At 42.5% G+C, this 22953-nt stretch overlaps 1 protein-coding gene across 1 annotated transcript in view; it reads left to right on the top strand.

Annotated features, from left to right (window-relative positions):
- The window catches only part of TRAPPC12 (trafficking protein particle complex subunit 12), a 44717-nt gene that overhangs the window by 15509 nt on the left and 6255 nt on the right, over window positions 1-22953 (top strand). The window contains exons 6-8 of the mRNA XM_068153363.1: window positions 9694-9806; window positions 15235-15307; window positions 18674-18747. Of these exons, the coding sequence (XP_068009464.1) occupies window positions 9694-9806; window positions 15235-15307; window positions 18674-18747 (260 nt within the window). The remainder of the gene's footprint in view (window positions 1-9693; window positions 9807-15234; window positions 15308-18673; window positions 18748-22953) is intronic.

Genomic DNA, 22953 nt, shown 5'->3' with positions numbered 1-22953 from the left:
TTTAACAAGTATAATGAAAAAGTTTGACATTTTAAAAATACAAGCTTTAGTAGTTTTGTCTAGCCAGAAACAGGCTGTGGCAGGGGATGAGAGAGGTGGTGGAAACTGAATCTGAGCTTCTCCTCTTAAATTCATCCAGTTTCTATCAATAGGCTATTTTTAACACTCACCTGCCCATGCACACATGCTAATTCAGGTACTCTTTTCTTCAGTGATCTGGTTTCTAGGGTTATTTTTTAAAGGTGTTTAAATTTAGAGCTGATTAGATAGTTTTCTATAGTAAAAAGAAAACCTGCAACTGGTTAAGTGTAATATTATTTGCTAAGCAATTGAAGATAAATCAAATTCAATCATTTAGTTTGCATCATGTTGTCAAAGAAGAAAGACTCCATCAGCCTGAATTATTTGTAAGTGGTTTGTCTGGCATTGAGGGTATTTATGGTAAAAAGATGAACATAAGAAAAATACTCTTGTATGCCTCAGTTAATTTCTTAGCAGTTGAACACACCAACTGGGAGCATAATCTGGTAACTGTGTAAGGAAAACAAGATCAAGGTTGTATGGAACGGATCTTGTAGGTGTCTCATGCAAATACAATGTGATTAAGATGTGGGAACAGCTCTCAAGCCTTCATTAGACACTCTATGGAGAGAGAGAGCTGCTGTTGGCAGAGATGTAGGAGAGAACAAGCCATTCTCTTCTGGCTGGCATTGAACTACGCAGTGCTGGATCATAGGTGCAGAAACTTCCTATATCTGCGTTATTAACCAGCTAATTGAGATTGAAAAATAGCTATAAATCAGTCCTATGTTTTGCTTGAAATGAATCAGTATGAACCCATTGGTGTTGGGCAATTCTACAAGTCATGTTTTGGTGTAACAATCAGGACATAGTTTTGTTTCAACATTTTCATTTTGATTGATTGTATATACATGGAGTAAGCCCTTAAAACCCCGAAGAAGAGAGAGAAATAACCTACAGATTCACTGTAACACATAATATTTTGCATCAGTTCTTTGGATTCAAAATATTCACAATAAGAAATGTAATAAATGAGAAAGTTTTATGTTTTTTTCTATGCTTGAAGTCAGGGAAGTTTGTGTACCTGAGAGTCTTCCAGCAGCAAGGATAGTTCCTCATCCATTAATCTTTAAGAAATACACCTCAACAGATTTGAAATGCAAGTAAATAACTGAGGGCTTGAAGATGGGGTTTTTTTTTCCATTCATTTATCTTAATATGGCCAAGATGGTCATGTTACATTTCCTCTGAAGCTCTCCTGAGTTTCTGTCCCTTTTGGCAACACTACCAATGGCAGGTTTATCCTGAGACTTTGTCCAGCCTTTGCAGCCTTGCTGTGCAGGGATCCCACTACCGTTGTTTTCGTTATGGCTACAAGAGCTTTTCTCTCTCAAACCTTTCTTTCCTGGTTCCTATGGTATGCTTCTTTGGTCATCTACATTGTCTGTAGGTGTGTACCATCAAGGGAGGTGAAATCTCTCAGGATTCTTGTATCAAGCAGTGCAATTACTTAAGTCTGTCTTTGATCATTCCTGCTTGATAGGAGGTGGAGAGCAAACCAAAGCTACAACAGCATTGTGTGCTGCAGTGGGCTGGAGGGTTTAGATGGAGAGTGGCAGTTTACCACAAAACCCAAAAAATTAAACAGAGTGGCTGAACAGGAGCCAGCAGTGTGTGTAGATGGACAAGAAGGCATTTTGGCTTGTATCAGGAATAGTGTGACCAGCAGGACCAGAGTGATTGTGCCTCTGTGCTCAACACTGAGGAAGGCCATACCTTGACTCCTGGGTTCAGTTTTGGAGCCCTTATAACAAGGGAGGCATTATGGTGGTGGAGCATGTCCACAGAAGGACAATGAAGCTGGTGAAGGGTCTGTGGAACAGGTGAGGAGCGGCTGAGGGAATTGAGGTTGTTTAGTCTGGAGAAAAGGAGGCTAAGGAGAGCCCTTCTGGCTCACTCTCTACAACTCTCTGAGAGGAGGTTGGAGGGAAGTGGATGTTGGTCACTTCTCCCTAGCAGCAAGTGATAGGATGAGAGAAACTGCCCTCAGGTTGCATCAGTGAAGGTTTAGATTGATATGAGAAGACACTTCTTGACTGAAAGGGTTCTCAAAGAGTGGAAGAGGCTCCCAAGGAACGTGGTTGAATCCCCATGCCCAGAGGTGTTTCAAATATGCAGAAATGTGGTGCTGAGGGACATGCTTTAGCCCCAGACTTGGTAGAGTTAGATAACAGATGACCTTAATGATCTTCTAGGCCTTTTCCAACCACAAAAAAAGTAATAACCTCTGATTCTATGTATTCCATATAAAATACATATATTTCTGTCAAAGTAGTGTGAGTCTGGACATGCACAACTGTTGGGTTTGCATATTTCACTAGGTCTGTTTTACTTTGCTAATATCCACTGGAGTTAGACTTTTTAGCCAAAACCCATTTAAAAATGGTACAACAAATAGTTGGCTGTGTGAGATTTCATTTTTAATGTGTCTGTGTTTACTCAAGCAGGGCTCTGGATTTGTTTCTTGTATTCAGTTTTGAAAAGCAGATCCCCCTAAAGGGATCCTGTCATCCATGGTCTAGAACTGTCACTCTAACCCATGCTGTAAACAAGCTTTTGGTGCTGCTCACAGAATAAAATTGAATCGTAGGGTCCTCTTTGTTTGGAAAAGACCCTTGGGTGTGAGTCCATCATAATCTAGCTCTACCAAGACTGGTGCTAGACCAGAGGAGTCAGACTTCCAAATCAATTTTTCAGAAATAATACAATGTATAACTTTAAGGGGTTAGAGTATCACTGAACTGTTCGATTGTGCTTTCTTTCCCAAGGCTATACCATCTCATTGTAGACAGGACTAGCTTCATACAGTGGTTCTTAAAACTGATAGTCACTAGTTTCTAAATCCTGCCTTGATGCAGTTCTCAGCTGCTAAGTTTTATGGTGCTCTCTTTATGGCAGGGCCATTGTTGCAGAGCCTTTCTGTGTTCATTTTCTTTGGCTTTCTTTGCTTCAGCACGAACTCCAGAGTAATGAAAATGTATTTGTGCAACCTTTCAAACCCATCTCTTTATTCAGGATATCTGTGTTCTTAAAACCAAGTGCCACTAAACTGTGAGCTGTATGGACATTTCAGGGGGAAAAAATGAGTATTTTCTTTCAGTGGTAACAAACTTTCAGGCTCTTTTCTGTTCCTCATGCTTTCTGGATTGAAAGTAGTCAGCAAAAGCTTGGAAACTAGTCCACTGAATCTGGAATTTAAATGTGCTTCTAACTGGCAGTCAGTGAGTCGAGGATTCAGACATGCTACATCATCACTGTTAAAAATCTTACAGATTATACAGATAAGCTCTTGCAGATGTAAAAGTGTGTGTGTGCATAAAAACTCAAGGAATCTCTCTTCTATCCACTGAAGAAAGGGGTTTTTCCTCTGTTTTGTTTTGTCTTTTGACTGTCATGAGATCCCATTTTCAGGTGGCTCAGTTGGTAGCGCATCAGACCCTTAATGGGAAGGTCATGAGTTCAAGCCTGCAGCGGGCAGTAGTGTCCTCTCTACTCTAGTCATGAGGTCTGTGGTGACAGGTTGGACTCGATGATCTTTGAGGTCTCTTCCAACCTTAGGAATACTGAATTTCAGTAAATTTTGCCCTGCTGCTGCTCTTTGGTATTGAAGGTTTAATGAATAAACTGAAGAAGGGAGAAAGCATTTCTGGTTGCTGATTTTCAACAAGATAAAATGGCTAGCCATTGCAATCCTCTTTTTTCTCCTTTCTGCTCTAAAGGGGCTGCAATTTGAACGTGATTGACATGAGGTGATGTTTCTGTTGTGACAGTTATGAAAATGTGCAGCTGATCCTAAAGGAAGAGGAACTGAAATCTGTGGTCTTCAAAAATGCTACCTGATCTTACTGGTTGTTCCATCTGTTCCCATGCTTTTGGGGGATCCGTTTGACTTTGATCGTTTCAGTGTCGCCTTTTGTGTGTTGGTTTTGTGTACCCATAGAAATGAGATTAATTCAGGCCAAAGTGACAGTCAAGAACCACTTTTGGTTTTTTTAAACATTCTCCTTTGTATTTAAAAGTAATAGTGGAGAAAAGAATTCTCTTAAACCATTTTTCCATTATGAATGTTTTATAGACAAAATTATTGTGAAACCCCAAAAGAGAGAGGTCAACTCTACACCATCTGGCCAGAATAAGACTTATTTGACTGAAAAGTACAATTCCAGGCATAGCACTAATTGTAGGGTTGCCTTTTGCTGCAATTGTCTGAGCTTAGCTGACATGGGTTTGCTGGGTAAGAGGTCATTGCTGCTTTAGAAATCCAAACATGAAGTAAGACCATGGGAGGATGGATTTTGCTCTCTAAGTAAACATTTTAATTACAGGATATGCTGATTGGTTTAAATATTTCCTTGACACGTTGCCTTGTTAAATTCAGGACTGAGTTAAATATAATAGAGGACATGAGTTTGATTCCAAACAGACTTGCAAAACACAGCACATGCCAAAACCCAGTGTTTTCTATACAGTTCTCTTGATTCCTAGTGGGGTATCAGAGGAGTATGTATGCCCACATGCACCCCTTACAGACAAATGTGTGTTACGCTGTGTGCCGTAAATAGGTGGCCCAGCAGCAAGGTGAAACCTTTCAGGCAGTGTAATGTCATTCTTAATCTAACAAACAGATGCATTTCTGCTACAGCTTAGTCTTGCTGTAGCCTGTCTTACTCTGATTCTTACCCACTGCCAGTGTGTTTGAGGCAAGTAGGCAGCTTTTGCCCCTGCTGTTCATTAAATTTTGGGCCCTGAAATCTACAACCTGCCATTCAGATCCTCAGAACACTATTACTATTGGTTTACTAGAGTCATCAACAGATACCCTTTACCTCTTCCTAATTGTTTTCTTTTCACATAGACAAAGGAAAATGAAAATCAGGATTGTGTAAGATCCCAATTCTCTCAGCTGTCACTATCTTCATATTCAAATGTTAAGGGATATTTACCCCAAGGCTGAATGTATGGTTGGTGGGAGACAAAGTGGAATCTGTGGTGTGTGGATTTGTGTGCACTTTCTTTTTCTGTCCTCTATACATTTAATCATGGGGAATGGACTCCACACTCTCATTCTTTCAGCAGAAAAGCCTCTGATGCAACATGATACAAAGAACAAGAAATCCACACCCTGTTGTTAAGACCAAACTTGGTGAGCTCAGGGTTAACTGTTGTAAGTCAACGCTTTGAGTGATTCTCTAATTCGCGTTTTAAATGTTTTAGCAGTGAAATGATGAATTTGGAGAAGATTTACAAGAGTCATGTTATGGTTTGCCTTTGCCTCTTTCATCTCCCTTTCACCCCATGAAGCTCTACTGGACTTCATTTCCAATCCTTTATGCTCACAATGTTCCCTTCCAGCATGGTAAGCGCACAGGCAACCGTGCAGAGTTCTGTGAGATCAAAGACTCCTCACCACCCACCCTGTGAAAAGATTCTTAGTATCTTGTTGCTTCTCTTTGACTCTTTCTTGACATTTTTGTTTCAGAGGAGTTCAGAGATGATTCTTCCATTTTCTTTGAGAAAACTATAGATTCAGATTTTGGATGCTGGTGACAATATAAGTAAGAAAGAGCTCAGGGGTTTTTCCCAGCTGTCAGCCAGGAGGTACAGGACTATTTTGGTGAAGAAGTCTCTTCACGTGAGTTCTTCTATTACAGACATGCATTTCTTCCTGAGAAATGTATGTAAATTGTAGCAGCACTTTATATAAGTAGCACTCATGGAAAGCTTTGCCAAATCTAAAGTAAATTTATGGTCATTTTTTTAAGCAGAAATTCTTTTTTTCTTCTTTTAACCAGTTTATTAATGTCAGACCTGGAGTAGATAAACTATCCACACTTCATATCATCTAACTAAACAGAAGTTTACTTGGAGACAGGAACATATCTGGGAGGATGTATTTAAGCATGAATCTCAGAGTTTCTTTTTTATAAACAGAGTATTTAAGGTATATCTTTGGATGAGTGGCTTGGATAAGTGCTGCCTGTTTTTTATGAGCAATTTCCTCATCTAATTTGACTTGAAGTTATAAAAGACTGTTTACATGGAGAGGTAAGACAGCCTTAGCAGTTGAAAAAGCTCGTTTCTTCTCTCTCCTGGTTTCTTGCTTACCACACTGCTGTGAGAGCACACTTAACAGTTGTGTGTGTCACCTACAATTGATGAGGATACAAAGAAGGACAGGGACTGTCTCTTCCAGCCTTAGTGATACTGTGATACTGTGACTTGCTGGAGAGGGTACAGCAAAGGGCCTCAAAGATGATTAGGGGACAGGAACATCTCTCTGATGAGGAAAGCCCGAGAGAATTGGGTCTTTTAGTGTGGAAAAGAGAAGAGTGAGGAGGAATCTTGTCAATGCTCTCCAGACTAAACAATCCCAGTTCCCTCAGCCACTCCTCAGAAGATCTGTTCAGAACCTTCACTAGCTTTGTTGCCCTTCTCTGGACTCCCTCCAGCACCATAATGCCTTTCTTGTAGTGGCCACCCCAAAACTGAACCCAGTGGTCAAGCTGTGGCTTCACCAGTGCTGAGTACAGAATCCCAGAATGTTAGGGGTTAGAAGGGACCTCGAGAGATCAGAGAATCAATAAGGTTGGAAAAGACCTCAAAGATCATCAAGTCCAACCTATCACCCAACATCTCATGACTAACTAAACCATGGCTTCAAGTGCCATGTCCGGTCCTTTTTTGAACACCTCTAAGGATGGTGACTCCACCACCTCCCTGGGCAGCCCATTCCAATGGCCAATAACTCTGAAGAACTTTCTCCTCACCTCAAGCCTAAACTTCCCATGGGAAGGGGAAGATCATCTAGTCCAAACTCCCTGCCAGAGCAGGATCTCACACAGGAACTTGTCCAGATGGGTCTTGAATACCTCCAGAAAAGGAGACTCCACAACCCCCTTGGGCAGCCTGTTCCAGTATTCTGTCACTTCCGTGGTCCTGCTGGTCACACTGTTCCTGATCCAGGCCAGGATGCTGCTGGCCTTCTTGACCACCTCCGCACATGCTGGCTGATGTTCAGCTGGCTGTCAATCTACACTCCCAGATCTTTCTCTGCTGGGTGTATTTCTAGCCACATAGTTCTGAATGCATATTACAACTGAGGTCTTAGTCATGATAGGAAATAAATCAGATTCTTACGGAGTCTTCTGTTGGCCTGGAGTTGTATTCATCATTCTGACATCCTTCTGATGATGTAGATTGGTAATGGGTTGTTCCTTCCCCTCCTGTGGATCCTAATAGTGTGGCTTCATTCAGCAAGATGTAAGATTGATAGTTTACAAAATCTGCAATCTCACCAAGTGTTTTGCAAAACACTGTGTACGTGTTGTAAGAATGGATAACGTCAGACATTTCATCTGCTCTCCATTAAATATCTCTTTCTCTGTCTGCTGAGCTCTTCTGTTACCAAGTCATATTTTCTGTATGAGTATGAAATTGACCTTTACTGCATTGTACAAGAGAATGAGGTGATGCCTACTTGTAGGCATTGTACTTGTAGAACATTGTCATTAACCAGAAATATTGCTGATACTTCAGGCTTTGTTTGTGTCTCAGAGTCTCCCAAAGGCTTTCTGAGGTGCAAAACCTTTTTCTTCTTCTTGTTAATAAACATCTTTGCCTCACAAGTTCTGTTGAGTCCAGAAGCAGGTTCATGGTTCTTGTATTAGCACTAGTTAAGACTGCTTTCTCCAAGAGTACCAGACTAGCTGGTTTGAGGCACTGCTTTGTTTTCCACAGAATTGCCATTGGATGGTGGAGCTAGAGCTTGATCACCAGGGGGATGGTAGTGTTGGAGTCACAGGCCACATTTACTGCCATAGGTTTGCAGTGCAGGTTCCTAAGTTTTCAACATGTCTACAAAGCAACTTCTCTGTGGTATTCTGGCACAGAATTTCCACTGAAATTGTTTTTACCTTCCTTTTTGTTATTGTTCACCCTACACACTGACTGTATCTTCACTTGTGCCATTCTAGGTACTAGTCTGGGTACGTACATCAAATGTTTAACAGCTTTTGTGACTGCTTGGATAACCTTTTACACAGAATTTTCTCATAGAGTTTCCAAGGCAGCTTTGTTTTCTTCATCTCTGCTCCACATAAGATGATGCATGGAAGTTGTGTGTGCATCTGTTACTGGGACACAGCAGTCACAGAAGCCATGGGGAGTAGTTAGTACTGGTGAAAGAGGATTTATATAGATGTAGGTGGCTGAAGGTCATAATTAGTGAGGTTTGTGATTGCAATTTTGTCAACCTTTAAGAAATGCCTAGAGGCAGTGACTGATTGTATGTAGCACTTAACTCTTTGTTGTACAAAGAGCAGGTGCAAAAACCTTTCTGAAAAGCTCCTGAGCCCTGTTTTTGAGAAAAGATGAGGTGAGAGGTGACTCCAGAGGGAACACCCATTTGAATATGTCTAAAGTTGGCAAGTATAATAAAGTATTAGAACTGTAGCATGGTATTTTGCAAAGCCTATTTCCCCATTATGCTAGCTCTCAGTTGGTTTTAACAGTAGCATTTAGGTAAGTTATCCTTGTATCCAGATCTGCAGTTAGCCGAAAGCAAGATGTTGCACGCACTAAGATGCCCTAAAGCTCCCGAAACTGCCCTTGAATTCACCCAGGATGCTCTTAAACTTAGAGGGTCTTTGCTGAATATAATAGTAATGATAAAGTAAACTGCTGTGAAAAGGAAGACATTTCTTTTTCTACCCAAATGCTGCCTAAAATTCTTTCCCTCTTCTTTGTTCTCAGTAAACCAGAAAGTACCCAAAATGCAGCATCTTGTGAGGAGTCAGCCTCACAGCGTAGGGTCAGTCAGGAATTATTTGGGAAGAGCTGACATTAAGGAACTACAACTCAGACTAAAAGTAGTTCTGGTCTCTCCTCAGCATGATGGACTCTGTGGACATTAATGGGGGGGGAGAAAGAAAGAAACTTTTTACTACATTTTATTTTCCAGACTTGATCATTTTTAGGCTTACTGTGTCTGTTGGAATGGTAGAGGTTTTGTTCATTATGCTGGTTTTATTTCTCATGTTGGATTTCTGTTGTTGTCATTTTTCTGTCATAGGAGACTGTTCATATCAGCTTCATTTAGAAAAGTATTGCATAGGAGTTGTGCATGCCCTAATTATATAGTCCTTCTCACAAACGTGTTTTCAAGGCAAATAATTCCACCTTATTTCATACTCATTGATTGTAAAACCTGCATAATTGCTAGATGTGAGGACTGGCACTGCAGATGCAACTTGAGTGAACTTCCGTGGGTTTTAATCATTCATTTTAAGTAGTTATAAAAATCTCTAATGGAACATTGTACTTCCTTTCACAACTTGGGTGTGAAAATTTGAATTAGATGCACTTTTTTCTTGCCTTCTTGAGCATGGCTACCTAAGAAGGTTACATATGTATTTTGAAACATTTTGCAGTAAGTGACATGTTGCAGCTGAGAAAAGGTTTGCTCTTCTCTCTTATTTTACATCTTTGATCAGGAAAAGAAAAAGATGTGAAGGTAAAGTGAGCTTTATGTCATATACACTAGTGTGTGTTGTAGGCCAATCACAAACTCAGCATTACAGCAAAGTCATTCAGTGCATTGAATTGTGTTTCTAGGTTCCATGGTTCCCTTCTCTATGCGGATCCTCCATGCCGAGCTTCCACAGTACCTAGGGAATCCTCAGGAATCACTTGACAGACTGCATAGTATGAAGATAATCTGCACCAAGGTAACAGCTTCTCTATGCACTAACACATCTTCATAGTTCAGAAGTGTATTTTATTCTCCTTATAAAGAAAATTGAATTTCAACAATGACTTGGTTTTTATTCCCATCTTGATACAAAGAAGGAGCTCACTAATAGAAGCAGCTAAGCACTCCTGCCAGAGTCTGTCAGAGTTGGAAGGGACCTCAAGGATCATGTAGTTCCAACCCCTCTGTCATTGGCAGGGAAACTTTCCACTAGATCAGGTTGCCCAGAGCTCTCCCTTCTGTAGCAGACTTTCAAGTCACATACAACCTTGAAGAAGCTCTGCCTGTGCTCTTTTCCATGAAGTGCATATCCTGGGAGCATACCCAGTGTACTGTAATACAAGATTTTGTTTGAATGTGAAGTCTATTAAGCTTGTTCCTTTAAGCAAAGGAGACTGGATGTGAAGATGAAATAAAGGAGATTCATAAATTAGTACATACATATTTCTCTGCTGTATGTTCTTGAAGAAGAGTTTTGTTCACTCACATTCTTATTCCCTGATCCCATTACCTGCTAGTGGCCTAAGTCAGTGCAAGTTCTGTGTGATCTCTTGTGGCCTTGGGGAAAGCTTCTTCAGGGCTGGCTATATGACTTCCACTAGGTCTTCCAAGGAGACTTCTGTTCTGTGCTCTTGCTCTTTGCACACAGATTGAGTTCTCTTTTTTTCTCTGCCTTACTCTGTCTGAGTCTGCAAACTTTCTCCCAGGTCAGTGTGTTCTGTTGAGTCAGAAAGAGGATGATCACAGAATGAGTGAATAGTAGGGGCTGGAAGGGACCTTTGGAGATCTAGTCCAGCCCCCCTGCATCTCCCTTTTCTTCCACTAGAGCCAGGATACAGTAGCCAGGACAAGCCACTGTCTTTGCTGATGGATGCCCCTTTTGAAGTACAGTATACAGAAAGGTACAAATGGACCAAAAAACCATGCCAGCCTTCTCAAGGGAATATTGCTCATCAATTACTCTAGGCACCTCATTGCAGATTACTTCATGTGTTTGCCTTCAATTAGTTGTCTTTTGGAGCAATTCAAAGACAGCTGTGGAAACAAGAGCATGGAAAAGCACAGCTTGTAAAGACAAACGCGTTTTGAAAAGACAGCTGTAAATTGCTGATCACTTCACCATCTATAATCAGGATTGGCTGGCAAGAGCCATTGCTTATATGTGTATTTTGATTGTTGCACAAATGCCATTAGTCTTATAATCCTGGTCTCACCTGGAATGGTCGAGTATGAAGTTCAGAATAAGTATGAAAACCCCTTACCATAAGCAAGAAAATACCACAAAGGATGTATGCTTAGTAGTCTTAATCGTCAGATATGACACTTTGGAACCATTTGGGTTGTAACAGAAGCCAAAAGCCTCTCATGTTTTACTTCCCTACTTTAAAAAGTGGAAAAATAATCTTGGGTCATCCAGATTTGCACATGGGCACAGGAATAGTCACTGTGTAAATGAGATGGTCTTGGCATCATAAAAGCCAGAAAAGACCTATGTGCTCACCTAGTCTGTCTGCAGCTCAAGGTTGTTTTCTGGTTTTTAATGAGCTGGCCTATGGAGCTGAGGCCACATCCCCTGGGAAGCTATTCCAGGCTAATGCTAATGCATTCCTATCATAAGGAAATTCCTCTCTATTTTGTTTCTCATCCTTAATGTAATTGTGGAGTTTTTTCCTGCCTGATATGTCCTTTTAGCCTGCTAAATTCCCTCTTGATTTTGGTTGTATGGATTCTACAGACATGTGTCAGCTGAGGATGAGCCATTCAGCTTGAAGCTCTAACCATATCTTGGCTTGGTCTCTTCATCTCCCATCAACTCACACATTTCTGGTACCTGAAGCAGAGTTAGAGGTGGAGTCCAAACCCTTTTCATTTTCCCTGCATAAGCAATAACACTTGTGCCTTTTCCAGTGTTCCTGCAGGTCTGTAGCTGGGTATTTTACATCTCTATCTATGGGTATAACATTTGGGAAAGAAATACTCTGTACTACTAAATTCCTATCATAGCTTAGGAGTGGAATGCAGTGAAATTGTTACTATCTCTGTGTTATTGCTGTCTTCACAACATGAATTGCCTCAATGACTTGTTGCCCATATAAGCCCACTTTGAAATAGTCTCCAGACAGCCAAAGCAGGAAGAGTAATAATAGTAATCTAAATCACAAACTGCTTTCCAAGCATTCATTTGAAAACATATGCAGTGCTGAGGACATGCTAATAATGCTTACCCAGAGACCACAGTGTGAGAGCCACCATCAGGCTTAATCTAAACTCCTTCATCCTAGTGCCTAAGCTTCCTAGTTGATAGATGGAGATAGTGCAGCATATCTCAATTTTAACTCTTAATCCTTTAAGTGGCAGAGCTGTACCTGGGCTCTTCAACCAAGTTGGAGTTGCAGTGGCAAGTGGGTTAACAGTTTTGCTTCATTAAAAAGCCTCTACAGGTGTTATCTCTGCAACAGTTTTCAAAAGCAACGTGCCATGTGTCCCCCAGACACTCCCCATCTGGCATACCATTCTCCTCATGTTCTTCCCTAGCTCTTCCATACACACTCTTCACATCTGCTGGTCTCTTAGCTACTGACTGGATTTGGACTTCATTTTCATTCAACTTCCAGTCCTGGCTCAGTTACTAAGGTCACATTAGCATTCTGTTTTTCTCCCATTAGAATCAGAGAATTGTTTTGGTTTGATAAGGCCTTTAACACCACTGAGACCGTTCCCTAACTCTACCCAGGTTGGCGCTAAGCCGTGTCCCCCAGCACCACTTCTCTGTGTCTCTGAAATACCTGTAGGAATGAGGATTCAACCACCAACCTGGGGAGCCCATTCCCATGCTTGAAAACCCTTTCCATCAAGAATTTGTTTCTCATATCTAACCTGAACCTCCCCTGGCAGTTTCCTCTTGTCATATCACATGTTACTAGGGGGGAGAGACCAATTCCCCCCTCACTACGACCTCCACACAGGGACATGCAGAGAGCCAGAAGGTCTCTACTCAGCCTCCATATATCTCAAGACTAAGCAACCCCATTTCCCTCAGACACTCCTCACAAGACCTATTCTTCAGACCCTTCACCAGTTCCATTGCCCTTCTCTGGACATTCTCCAGCATCTCAATGTCTTTCTTGGAGTGAGGGCCCCAAAACTGAACGCAGTACTCATGGTGTGTACTCACCAGTGCAGGGGGACAGTCAGGTACCTGGCCCTGCTGGTCACACTATTCCTGATCTAGGCAAGGATGCTGTTGGCCTTCTCAGCCTTCCTAAGCAAGCTGCTGTCTCATATTAAGCCTTTGCTCTAGGGAGTATTTGTCTTGAGGCTTTATTTGATGAGTTTGTGGAAATGATGATGGATCTGCACCAATCTGAGTACCCAAAAAGTTACAGCTCCAGAAGCACCAAAAAACCCCAAGAAAAAACAGGGGTCATATGTAAAACTGGTGTTCAAAATGAATTGCAGAAGTCCTCAATCATATTTCTATTTATAACAGAAACAAAGATGGTTAGGACTACCCCATGCTGTAGCACTAGAACAGTTTACTCTATACAGAAAAGTGGGATGAAGTGCTAGAACTAAACATTTTGTGCCAGCTGACCTAGAAATACTAAGTGAGGAACTTCCCGAGTCATTAACATTGCTGTTAAACAAGTCCTAAAGAACTGGGGAAATGCCCCAATACTGCAAAGCTCTGCATGCTGTTCTGTGCTTCAGAAGGGCAAAAGGAGAGAAACCTAGGGGATAAAACAATTAGCCTCAAAGCAGCACCAGGTTCTGTTTTGATTACGTTGAGCTTGAGGTGCCAGCTAGGTGTTCCCAAGCAGTGTCACAGAACAGTCAATGCAATACTCCAATTGTATGCTGAATTTTCCCTTTTTTCATGGTTTTGTTGATAATGTTAGCACATTGTCAGAGAAATCCCTGGCCTTTTTGAACAAGGCAGCACACCTTGTTGATGAACACACCTCGTTATGTTTAGGATTTGAAGAGGAAGAACTTCCAGCCTGAGTGAGAATGAGGAGTCATCACTAGGTGCTTTCCAAGGGAAGAGAAAGCTCATGGGGTTTAGACTGGACAGAAAACAGATGATAAATTGATTTTGATTCGTGGGAGAGAACTGGTAGAGGGCTTTTTCCCTGGCAAAATGCCTCATTACACACTCAGATGCTTTGGCATCTAAGTGATTTCTAAGGGGCTACACTGCTTTTGATGTGACCCTGAGATGCTGTTTGTGATCTCCTAAACTGCCTCCTACCAACCAAGCTGCAGTATCTACTGCTACATGCTTATAGTCTCTCAAAAGTTGGTATTAGATGATCCTGAAGGTCCCTTCCAACACAGACTGTTCTCTGATTCTGTGTAAATCTGAGGTGAGCCCTCTGTGAACAAGGCTTACACTGACTTGATGATCTCTGAGGTCTCTTCCAACCTTGGTGATTCTGTGAATCTTGTTACCTTGTATTTGTCATGGGTTAACAATTGCCTCAGCTGGCTTGTGCTTTCTGCTGTTAGTTCACCATCTCTCTCCTTGCTTTTAGGTTCCTTGCAGCTAAACGACACCTAACTTCAGGCTTTCACTCTAGTCTGTGAATAGAGCTTGCTGTCTCATAGGGCAGTTCCCTCCCTGCTAAGATGGCTAAAATAGGTGGCACGGGTTTTTTTCACAAGGAGATCTCAAGCATTGCTCTATAACCAAAGCTGTAAATCTGTAGCACAAAAACTGGGAAGATCTGTGGGCAGCAGAAAACAGATTTGGAGGATCACTAATGGGATTAGACAAAGGGAAGGTGACTTGCATTTCAAATGGAACCTTGCTTATGTGTTTTAGAAGTGCTGGAGACACAAACCTCACTACATACACATTTTCATTCTCCCAATGAATGCTTCATTAATACAACAATTCACATCATTTAAAGTCTAGAATAAATTTTATATAATAATAATAAAAGCCAAACCTTGAGAAGGAAACTCAGAGGAGTACTTCATAAAAGATAAAAGAGGTGAAACCAGAGCCCATGCTTCCTGTGTGAGAGGCAGGAGGCAGTGGCTTTCTGTGAACAATCATTTTTACTCTCTTGGTGGTCATTAATGTCCATTCTCTGGGGAGGTCATTAATGTCCATTCTCTGGGGAAGCATGCTTCATGTTCTGCTTAAGACACTGCCTATGTCCCTTCAGCATGCTGCCATTCAACCTTCTGTGAGTAGCTGAGCTCTAGCGTCCCTCTGCCGTGCAGTGACGCTCTTGGTGGGGTAGATCTAGCTGTCCTTACAGTCAGGAATTTTGAACTGTGCCTCGGTGAAGCATTCCTTCCTGACCTGGTTTACAGAGAGACTGTGAGTTGTATTTGCCTTAAGCATGTAGTGCTGATTAAACTCACACTGATGACTTTAACAACATTTACTGCAGATACTAGAAAATTTGGAGCAAGGCTTAGCTGAAGATGGAAGCATGACTAACATTACCCAGGAGAACAGACAAGGTAGGTATTCCTTAACCATTTCTCCTCACAGGCAGGCTGTTTCATCACTTGCCCAAACATGCCAGTCATTTTCACAAGCCTGCCCCAGACTTGTTAAAACAGTATTTTTGTAGTCTCATAGCCTGCTCAGCCTTTGAAATTACACACCTTGTGCTCTTATTTGCTGGAATTAATTTCACAGTCTTACCTTTGATCAAACTAATGCACTAAATAATTGGGTTTTATTGCTTAGAAGAAACAGCACAGCTGCTGTCCTTTACTGACAGACACGTAAGTGTATTGCTGTCACAGGGGTATGTTTCATCCTAAGCCTTGGCTAACTGGTTTCTCTTGGCCCTTGTGTCTGAAATCTAAACAGTTCTTTAGACTGAAGTGCCATCCTTCAAAGTCCACACTGGCCTGGGGTGCTGCTTACCTAGATGGCCAAGCTCTGTGTAGCTGCATGGTACTTAGACTCCAGGAATAGCTCTTGGTTTTTAGACGAAGATTGAGATGAAGATAACCTACATCATCATTATTTGATACACAAGTGTGGGGTTTTTCCTGCTCCTTTTATCTGAGTTGTTTAATTTCAATAGTATAGGATACATCACTGCACAAAGAAAGGTCATCAGGTCAAATGAGTTGTCCAAGCATCCTTTTTTCTTTGATTTTAGTGGAATTTATACCAGTGAGATCATCTGAGCATGCTCAAGAGTTCAACAAGAGATGTCGTTTTAAACATTATTCTGGTTTATAGAAAGCACTCCTAGTGCCTAGTGAGTTAAATCATCACAGCAACAAAACAAAACCCTTTCAGCTTCAGCTAACAGGCCTGCCAACTTCTTGCTAGGATAGCATTCACCTGTGGGAAGTAAAAGTCTGCCTCTGAGATAGGAGGAAGCCAAGCAGAGTTGTACGCAGAGTTGGTAGCAGAGTTAAAGAGCCATTACAAACAATTCCCTAAAGCAGTGTCTGTATGGGAAGGTGAGGACCTTCCTGTCAGAACTCTTCTGCCTGGTCTTCAGATTGACTCAATGTAAAGCAGCTTTAATGATTTATTGTATTTGACTTGAGACAGCATCTAGATCTGTCCTGAAAAAGTGAACGCTCACCTGAGCAGCATTTGCAGACACAGCCACATGAATACATTTCACTGCCCTTCTCAAAGGACTAGGAAAAAGAGAATTCATCTGATATTGAAGATTTGTCTGCAGCACTTCAGGAGTTTCTGTTCTCTCTGTGCATCTTGTGTTCTTCTTGCCTCTGCTCTCCTACTTTTCCCTGCTATCTCCTTTCTCCTGTCATTTTTGTTCTTATTATCCCATATTCTTTTCCTTTTTACCACTTTAAAACCAAGGCACTGATTCTCCTTTAAGGTACAAAGACTCTCTCCTATCTGTGTCATAATCCTATGTCCTGCTGTCTGCCTCACTGGTGAGTTTCTGGCTCCTTGGCTTTTCCTCTCCACTGCTGCTTTAGAGCTGAGATGAGCTCAGGAGGAGGCATAGTTAGAAAAGCAGCAACTAGTAGTTACCGAGGGACAAGGTTGCTAAAAATTTGGAGAGATCTTCATATGTCTACTGTGCAGCTGCCTGTAGGTTTAAGACTGCCAAAAACCCCTGGGACCTCTGCAGAGACTCTTGACTGCTGTTGTCTGTGGAGGTCAGCCAGGTCTGCTCCCTGTCTGCTTCTTCACTGCATTTGGAGCTCCAGGAGGCTGATAATGGCTTTGATTTTTTTTTCATCTGAGACTAGCTGAAGCAAACCTTATTAACTTTATGTGAAGACAGCCTTAATTCATTATGGGGATTATGCTTAGGCTGTAATTTCCTTATTGCTGAAGTTAGAAGGTGCCTCACCAATTGACTTAGGCTGCAGCCAGAGCACCTTACATACCAGGTTTTCACCAGGCAGAAGGATTTAGCATTGCACCACTTGTCTGGTAACAGGTTCCATGAGATGCCTGTTGTGCACCTTCTCAGTGTTCAGGAGCTCAAGCTCCTATTGAAGTGAAGGGCAGTGTAGAGTACACAGTCCTTGACAAATAACAGGAGTCAATATCTGGTTTGTTGACATCTAAATCCTAAAAGCTGCAGGTGGTTACCAAACTGTGGGGACATGCCAAAACCAGAGACTAAGATAAGTGAAACAAGAAAGGCAAGTTATTTAATCGTGCCCAGCTTTTACAGACACCCAGAAGGAAACAAACCCAGAAATAGACCATCAAGTAATTGCTCAGTGTTTACAGCATCTTCTCCAGTAAGAGCAGTGGGGCTCTGTGCTCAAGGGGGAATTTCTAAAGCAGAAGCTGGGAGTAATTAATGACTTTAAGGTGCAGCCTTGAGCCCCACATTCTGCCCCTCTTCTGAAAAAGATCATTCTGAGAGGACTGAAGGAGCTTGTCCTCTTAGGAAGGGAGCAGACATTTCACCAAGCTCTTTTCTTATTTGTAATGGCATTTATGTGTGCTGAAAGAATTATCTGTGTGACCTGCCATGCTTTCATCAGGCACTACATTATTGATACAAATGAGTGCTCTCAGTTATCACAGTCTCATTGAAATGGCTTCTTCTCCCTTTCCTCCCCCTCTCTCAAATCATTACAGTGACCTTGGCAGCAGATTGACTGAGATACATGTGTTTTCCAAATGTACTGACTTAATACTCTTAGTGTTTATTTCTAAGGATCAGAAGAATATTTCTAGCATTGATCTCTGGTACTGTAACACAGAAGAAAATAAGAATCCATGTGAACCATTCCCTCACAGCATCAGGAGTCAGTCTGCAAAGCAAGAGAGAGAAATCTGCTGCTGCAGCTTTTCATACTCCAGGATCCCAGGGAAAGCAGACAGGCTTGGCAGATGTATTTTTTTTCCCTAGCATCTCTCAAAGCCAGAGGCAAGCACAAGCAGTCCCAGACTCCGCTCTCACCCTGCATGTTTTGGCTCTGAGATGACATTTTAGCTGTGTTTGATTTCGGGGGGGGGTTCATTTATCACATTTAATGCTGTAGGTGACATGTTTTTAAACTGGTATTTATAGTCACTTCAATCTTTTTATGCACCTTTTGTTCTGATACTGAAAACCATGTGGCTTCTTTTGGTGGTTAGTATTGAGCCTGAGCTCCAAGCCCAGCTGCTGTCTCTTGCTCTGTGTTGTTGCATTGTGTACGGTCCCCAGAGCTGCTGGAGCACTTGCCTGGGAGAGATGCAGCATTTCCTGTCTGCTGGTGCAGCACGGCTGAGGATTACAAATTCTAGGCGAAACCCCAGTGGTGTTAACGAGGGGAAGCTTTCAAAATCATAATTCATAGGACCAATAATTGATGGCAAGAAAGAACCTCTAATTTATTTGTGCAAATTCACACGCTGCTCTTCTTTTGCAGCCTCTGTTCAGCTGTGGAGGTCACGTCTGGGCCGGGTGATGTACTCCATGGCAAACTGTCTGCTAATGATGAAGGTACGTGGGTGGCAGCCACTGCAGAGGTACCGTATATTCCAGAAGAGAATGTCAGAGGAAGTGCAGGAGAACTACTGGGGCATAGAGAAAGGGAGGCTGCTTGACTGTACGTGAAGGTTTTGCTTAGTGAAGGACTAATTAGACTTAATAATGTCTTATTTCACAGATAGCTGTTTGCAGTAACGTTCTTGGGAACGCATCTCTGCTTATTTATCCCCAAATCATCCTGGAGAACAGGCCAGAGCAATACAGGATCTGCAGTTTTTAAAGTGAATTTTTCAAACACTTAACTAAATGCTGTAATTAAAAGCAATTATGTGCTCTGTCTATTTCAAATTGGGCACTAGGAATTTTGCTCTGTTTGTGAGGATTAATAATGCTGTAGCCTTTCTGTGTGATGAAGATCCAGAACATCTAAATACATCCTCTCTTGTCAGCCTGTCAGCTGAAGATAAATCTTCTTTCAAGTTTAAACTCTCACTATTGGGTAGGGATGGAAGAGAAAGTAATAAAAGCAAAAGTAACTGGTTAGGCCACACCTTGAGTCCTGTGTCCAGTTCTGGGCCCCTCAGGTTAGGAAAGATGTTGACTTGCTGGAACGAGTCCAGAGAAGGGCAATGAAGTTGGTGAGGGGTTTGGAGCACAAGCCCCATGAGGAGAGACTGAGGGAGCTGGGGCTGCTTAGCCTGCAGAAGAGGAGGCTCAGGGGTGACCTTCTTGCTCTCTACAACTACCTGAAGGGAGGTTGTAGACAGGTGGATGTTGGTCTCTTCTCCCAGGCAGCCAGTACCAGAACAAGAGGACACAGTCTCAAGCTGTGCCAGGGGAGGTTTAGATTGGATGTTAGGAAGAAGTTCTATAATACAGAGAGAGTGATTGCCCATTGGAATGGGCTGCCTGGGGAGGTGGTGGAGTCACCATCACTGGAGGTGTTCAGGAGGAGACTTGATGGGGTGCTTGGTGCCATGGGTTAGTTGTTTAGGTGGTGTTGGATTGGTTGATGGGTTGGACACGATGATCTTGAAGGTCTCTTCCAACCTGGTCTATTCTATTCTATTCTGTTCTGTTCTATTCTATTCTATTCTAGTTGAAAAATCCCTTGATACCTCCTTGCTTTTTTAGCCAAGCCTGCTCCATTTGGCACAACACTCTTGGCTTCTTCCTATATTCAGGAAAGAGAAAAGGAACTTCTGCCATTCACCTCAGGGTCAGGGAAACAGGCATCACCATTCTTGCAGCAAACTGGTGTTGTCCTGAGGGTACCTACTTCACAAATCAATTAGCAGAAGCAGCCTCAGAGCAGAGCTGTCAGCAGGATAATTTTCACAGGCCAAGACTCACCCTGTTCACTCTGCTCTTTGATTGCCCATAGTCAAGCCAGACGTGCCCCTCTGATGTTTACTGGGCTACTTCCCAAACAGAGATCCCTTCTTGGTATTACAATACCACCACAAGCATGCAGTTTTTAGATGAGATCCAGTTACTAAGAATTAGTAAGCATTTGTGTTCTGAAGTGGGTACTTAACACAGTTGCACATTTTGAGGAACTTGGCTTTTCAGGAAGGGAGTGGAGAAGAGCAGGAGTTGCCGTCCCAAATGAGGTGGAATATGTAGATGAGACACTGCTGGCATCCTGTGTTTGCTAGAATATCACTCTGCTTTTGTCTGTGGACTTCTTTGTAATGCTTTCAGTGCCTTTCCTTCTTGTGTGCACACAAATCCACGTGCATGCACAGTCCTCACCTTTCTTCTCTTCTGGTCCTGTTAGTGCTGTTTTCTTCTTGCACAGAAATACATTTGTGAATATTGATTATCACCTTGTGGGAATGGTACTGCAGCTCAGGTGCTTCTTAAGACTAATTGTATTTTGGGTCCCATAACTGCATGCTTATAATAACTTCCCCATAAAATTGGTGTATCAGTGCATTAGCTATGGAGTAGTTGTGAGTCTGCTTTCAGAAATATCCCTACCATGGAGCAGTAAAGAGTTTTTAAGGAAGCTTTTTCAAACCAAGTATCGTCCTGCTGCAGTTAAAGTCAGAGTAGTGCAAGAAGTTACATGTTCCTGTGTATGTGATGGATCCTCTGTGAGAGAACTGTATTGATTATTTATAAATATAATCTCTTTAGGACCATTCTAACATGCAGCAGTGCTGTAATCCTCTTCACCTGCTAGAGTATTCAGTGTGAAACGAGTCAGATAATCTTTCGGCATAGTTCTGTTACTTCACAGTGCAATGAACTGAACAGGGTTCCACCTATTTTAATTTATTGTTGCATAATGTACTTTTCTCCCTGTGTAATACACTTTTTTAACTGCATTTGGTGTTATTCAGGTATTTCAAGTGTCTGTAATTTTTTTAAAGAGGGAAAAAAAGAACCAAAATTGATTTTATTCCCCAAGTCAGTGCCATCTATTGCCATCTAGTGAGCACTTACAATATTGCAGTAGTGTCATAGTGTCAGCCAGTGTTGGAAGGGACCACAAGGATCATCTGGTTCCAACCCCCCTGCCACGGGCAGGGACACCCCACACTAGATCAGGCTGCCCAGAGCCTCATCCAGCCTGGGCTTAAACACCTTCGGGGACAGGGCCCAAACCACCTCCCTGGACAACCCATTCCAGGGCTTCACCACTCTCATGGGGAAGAACTTCCTCCCCACCTCCAGCTTCACTCCATTCCCCCTAGTCCTATCACTCCCTGAGATCCTGAGCAGTCCCTCCCCAGCCTTTCTGTAGGCCCCTGCAGATACTGGAAGGCCACAATGAGGTCACCTCGGAGCCTTCTCTTCTCCAGACTGAACAGCCCCAACTCCTTCAGTCTGTCCTCATAGGAGAGGTGCTCCAGCCCTCTGATCATCCTCCTGGCCCTGCTCTGGACACCTTCCAGCACCTCCAGATCCCTCTTGTCCTAGGGGCTCCAGAGCTGGAGGCAGTACTCCAGGGGGGGTCTCCCCAGAGCTGAGCAGAGGGGGAGGATCACCTCCCTTGCCCTGCTGGCCACACTTCTCCTGCTGCAGCCCAGGATCTGATTGGCTTTGCGGGCTACAAGTGCTCACTGAGAGCTCCTGGTGAGCTTCTCCTCCACCAGAACCTTGATTTTCATTTGGGTCTAATACAATTAAATCTGTACTAAGAAGGAGGTAACAGCTTGTACTAATGATGCAAGGGACTGATGCCTAAGGACTTTGGTTCCTCTATGCTGTAAAGGAGGAAGGCTGCATGAATCATCATGTCTTTTGCCTGACTGTGGATTCATAACGCTCTGCTTTCGTAACCCTTCCACAAGTGTGCTAGAGAGGAGGGTAAGTTGTCCTTCTCCTCTCTTCCCAAAATACAGGATTTACAAACTTTGTAGAACTGATTGTTAGTCTGTGGTTTATTGAACCTACTCTCAGCATCCTACACATAGTTTTGTGCTTATTTCTAAGCATAAGTAATAGTTTAAGTACTTCAGGTGGTGGTGAGGGAAACATGTGTCATGCAGTGTCCACGAAGGAAAGTCTTTTTCTACTGCAGTGCATCAAAGGAGAAACAAACCCCACTTGCCACTTGTGTGCAAAGGAAATCCAGTGGCTCGCTAGAACTCTTTTGGAGGAGTATATTTCGTGTCAACGCTGAATTGTCATAAGAAAAGATTCTGCATTAAAGCGTAATAGGCCACCTCGTACTCGTACCCTGAGCTGGGGAATTTCAGTCCTTCTTCTGGGATCTCTTGTGGAGGTGTGGAAAATCTGAGGACTGGCAGGCTTTAGAAATCAAAAGCTATTAGCTTTAACTCTTAAGATCACAAGCTATAGTCACTGGGTTTTGGTACATCTTACTTCTCACAGCCACACCGTGGATCAGCCAGGACTGGCTCCTCTGGGAGGGTGTCCATTTATCATTGTCACAGACAATTTTTCACACACCCTGTCATATTAGCGGGGCTGGGAAGGAAAACAAAGTCTTCAGTAGATGAGAGCAATTGTAAAATGTGCTCCTTCAGAAGGAACTGTCAGGTAAGATGCTTCTGTAACTCACTGTGTCACATGTAGGATACTCCAGGAATCACAGGAGGGTGTGAGGGGAAGAGCAAAGCAGACAGACTTCGCTGTGGGATCCTGGAGGATCTACAAAATGAGGTTGTTTTTAGAAGTGAGCCTGTGAGACTGTGATAACCTGCTACAGTGTCATCCTGGGGTCATCCTCGCCTGGGCTCCGGG

The sequence above is a fragment of the Melanerpes formicivorus genome, unplaced genomic scaffold (assembly GCF_026170545.1).
Source record: "Melanerpes formicivorus ecotype bairdi unplaced genomic scaffold, bMelFor1.0.p_v2 SCAF_25, whole genome shotgun sequence".
NCBI lineage: Eukaryota > Metazoa > Chordata > Aves > Piciformes > Picidae > Melanerpes > Melanerpes formicivorus.
This window is presented reverse-complemented; position numbering and strand designations above follow the sequence as displayed.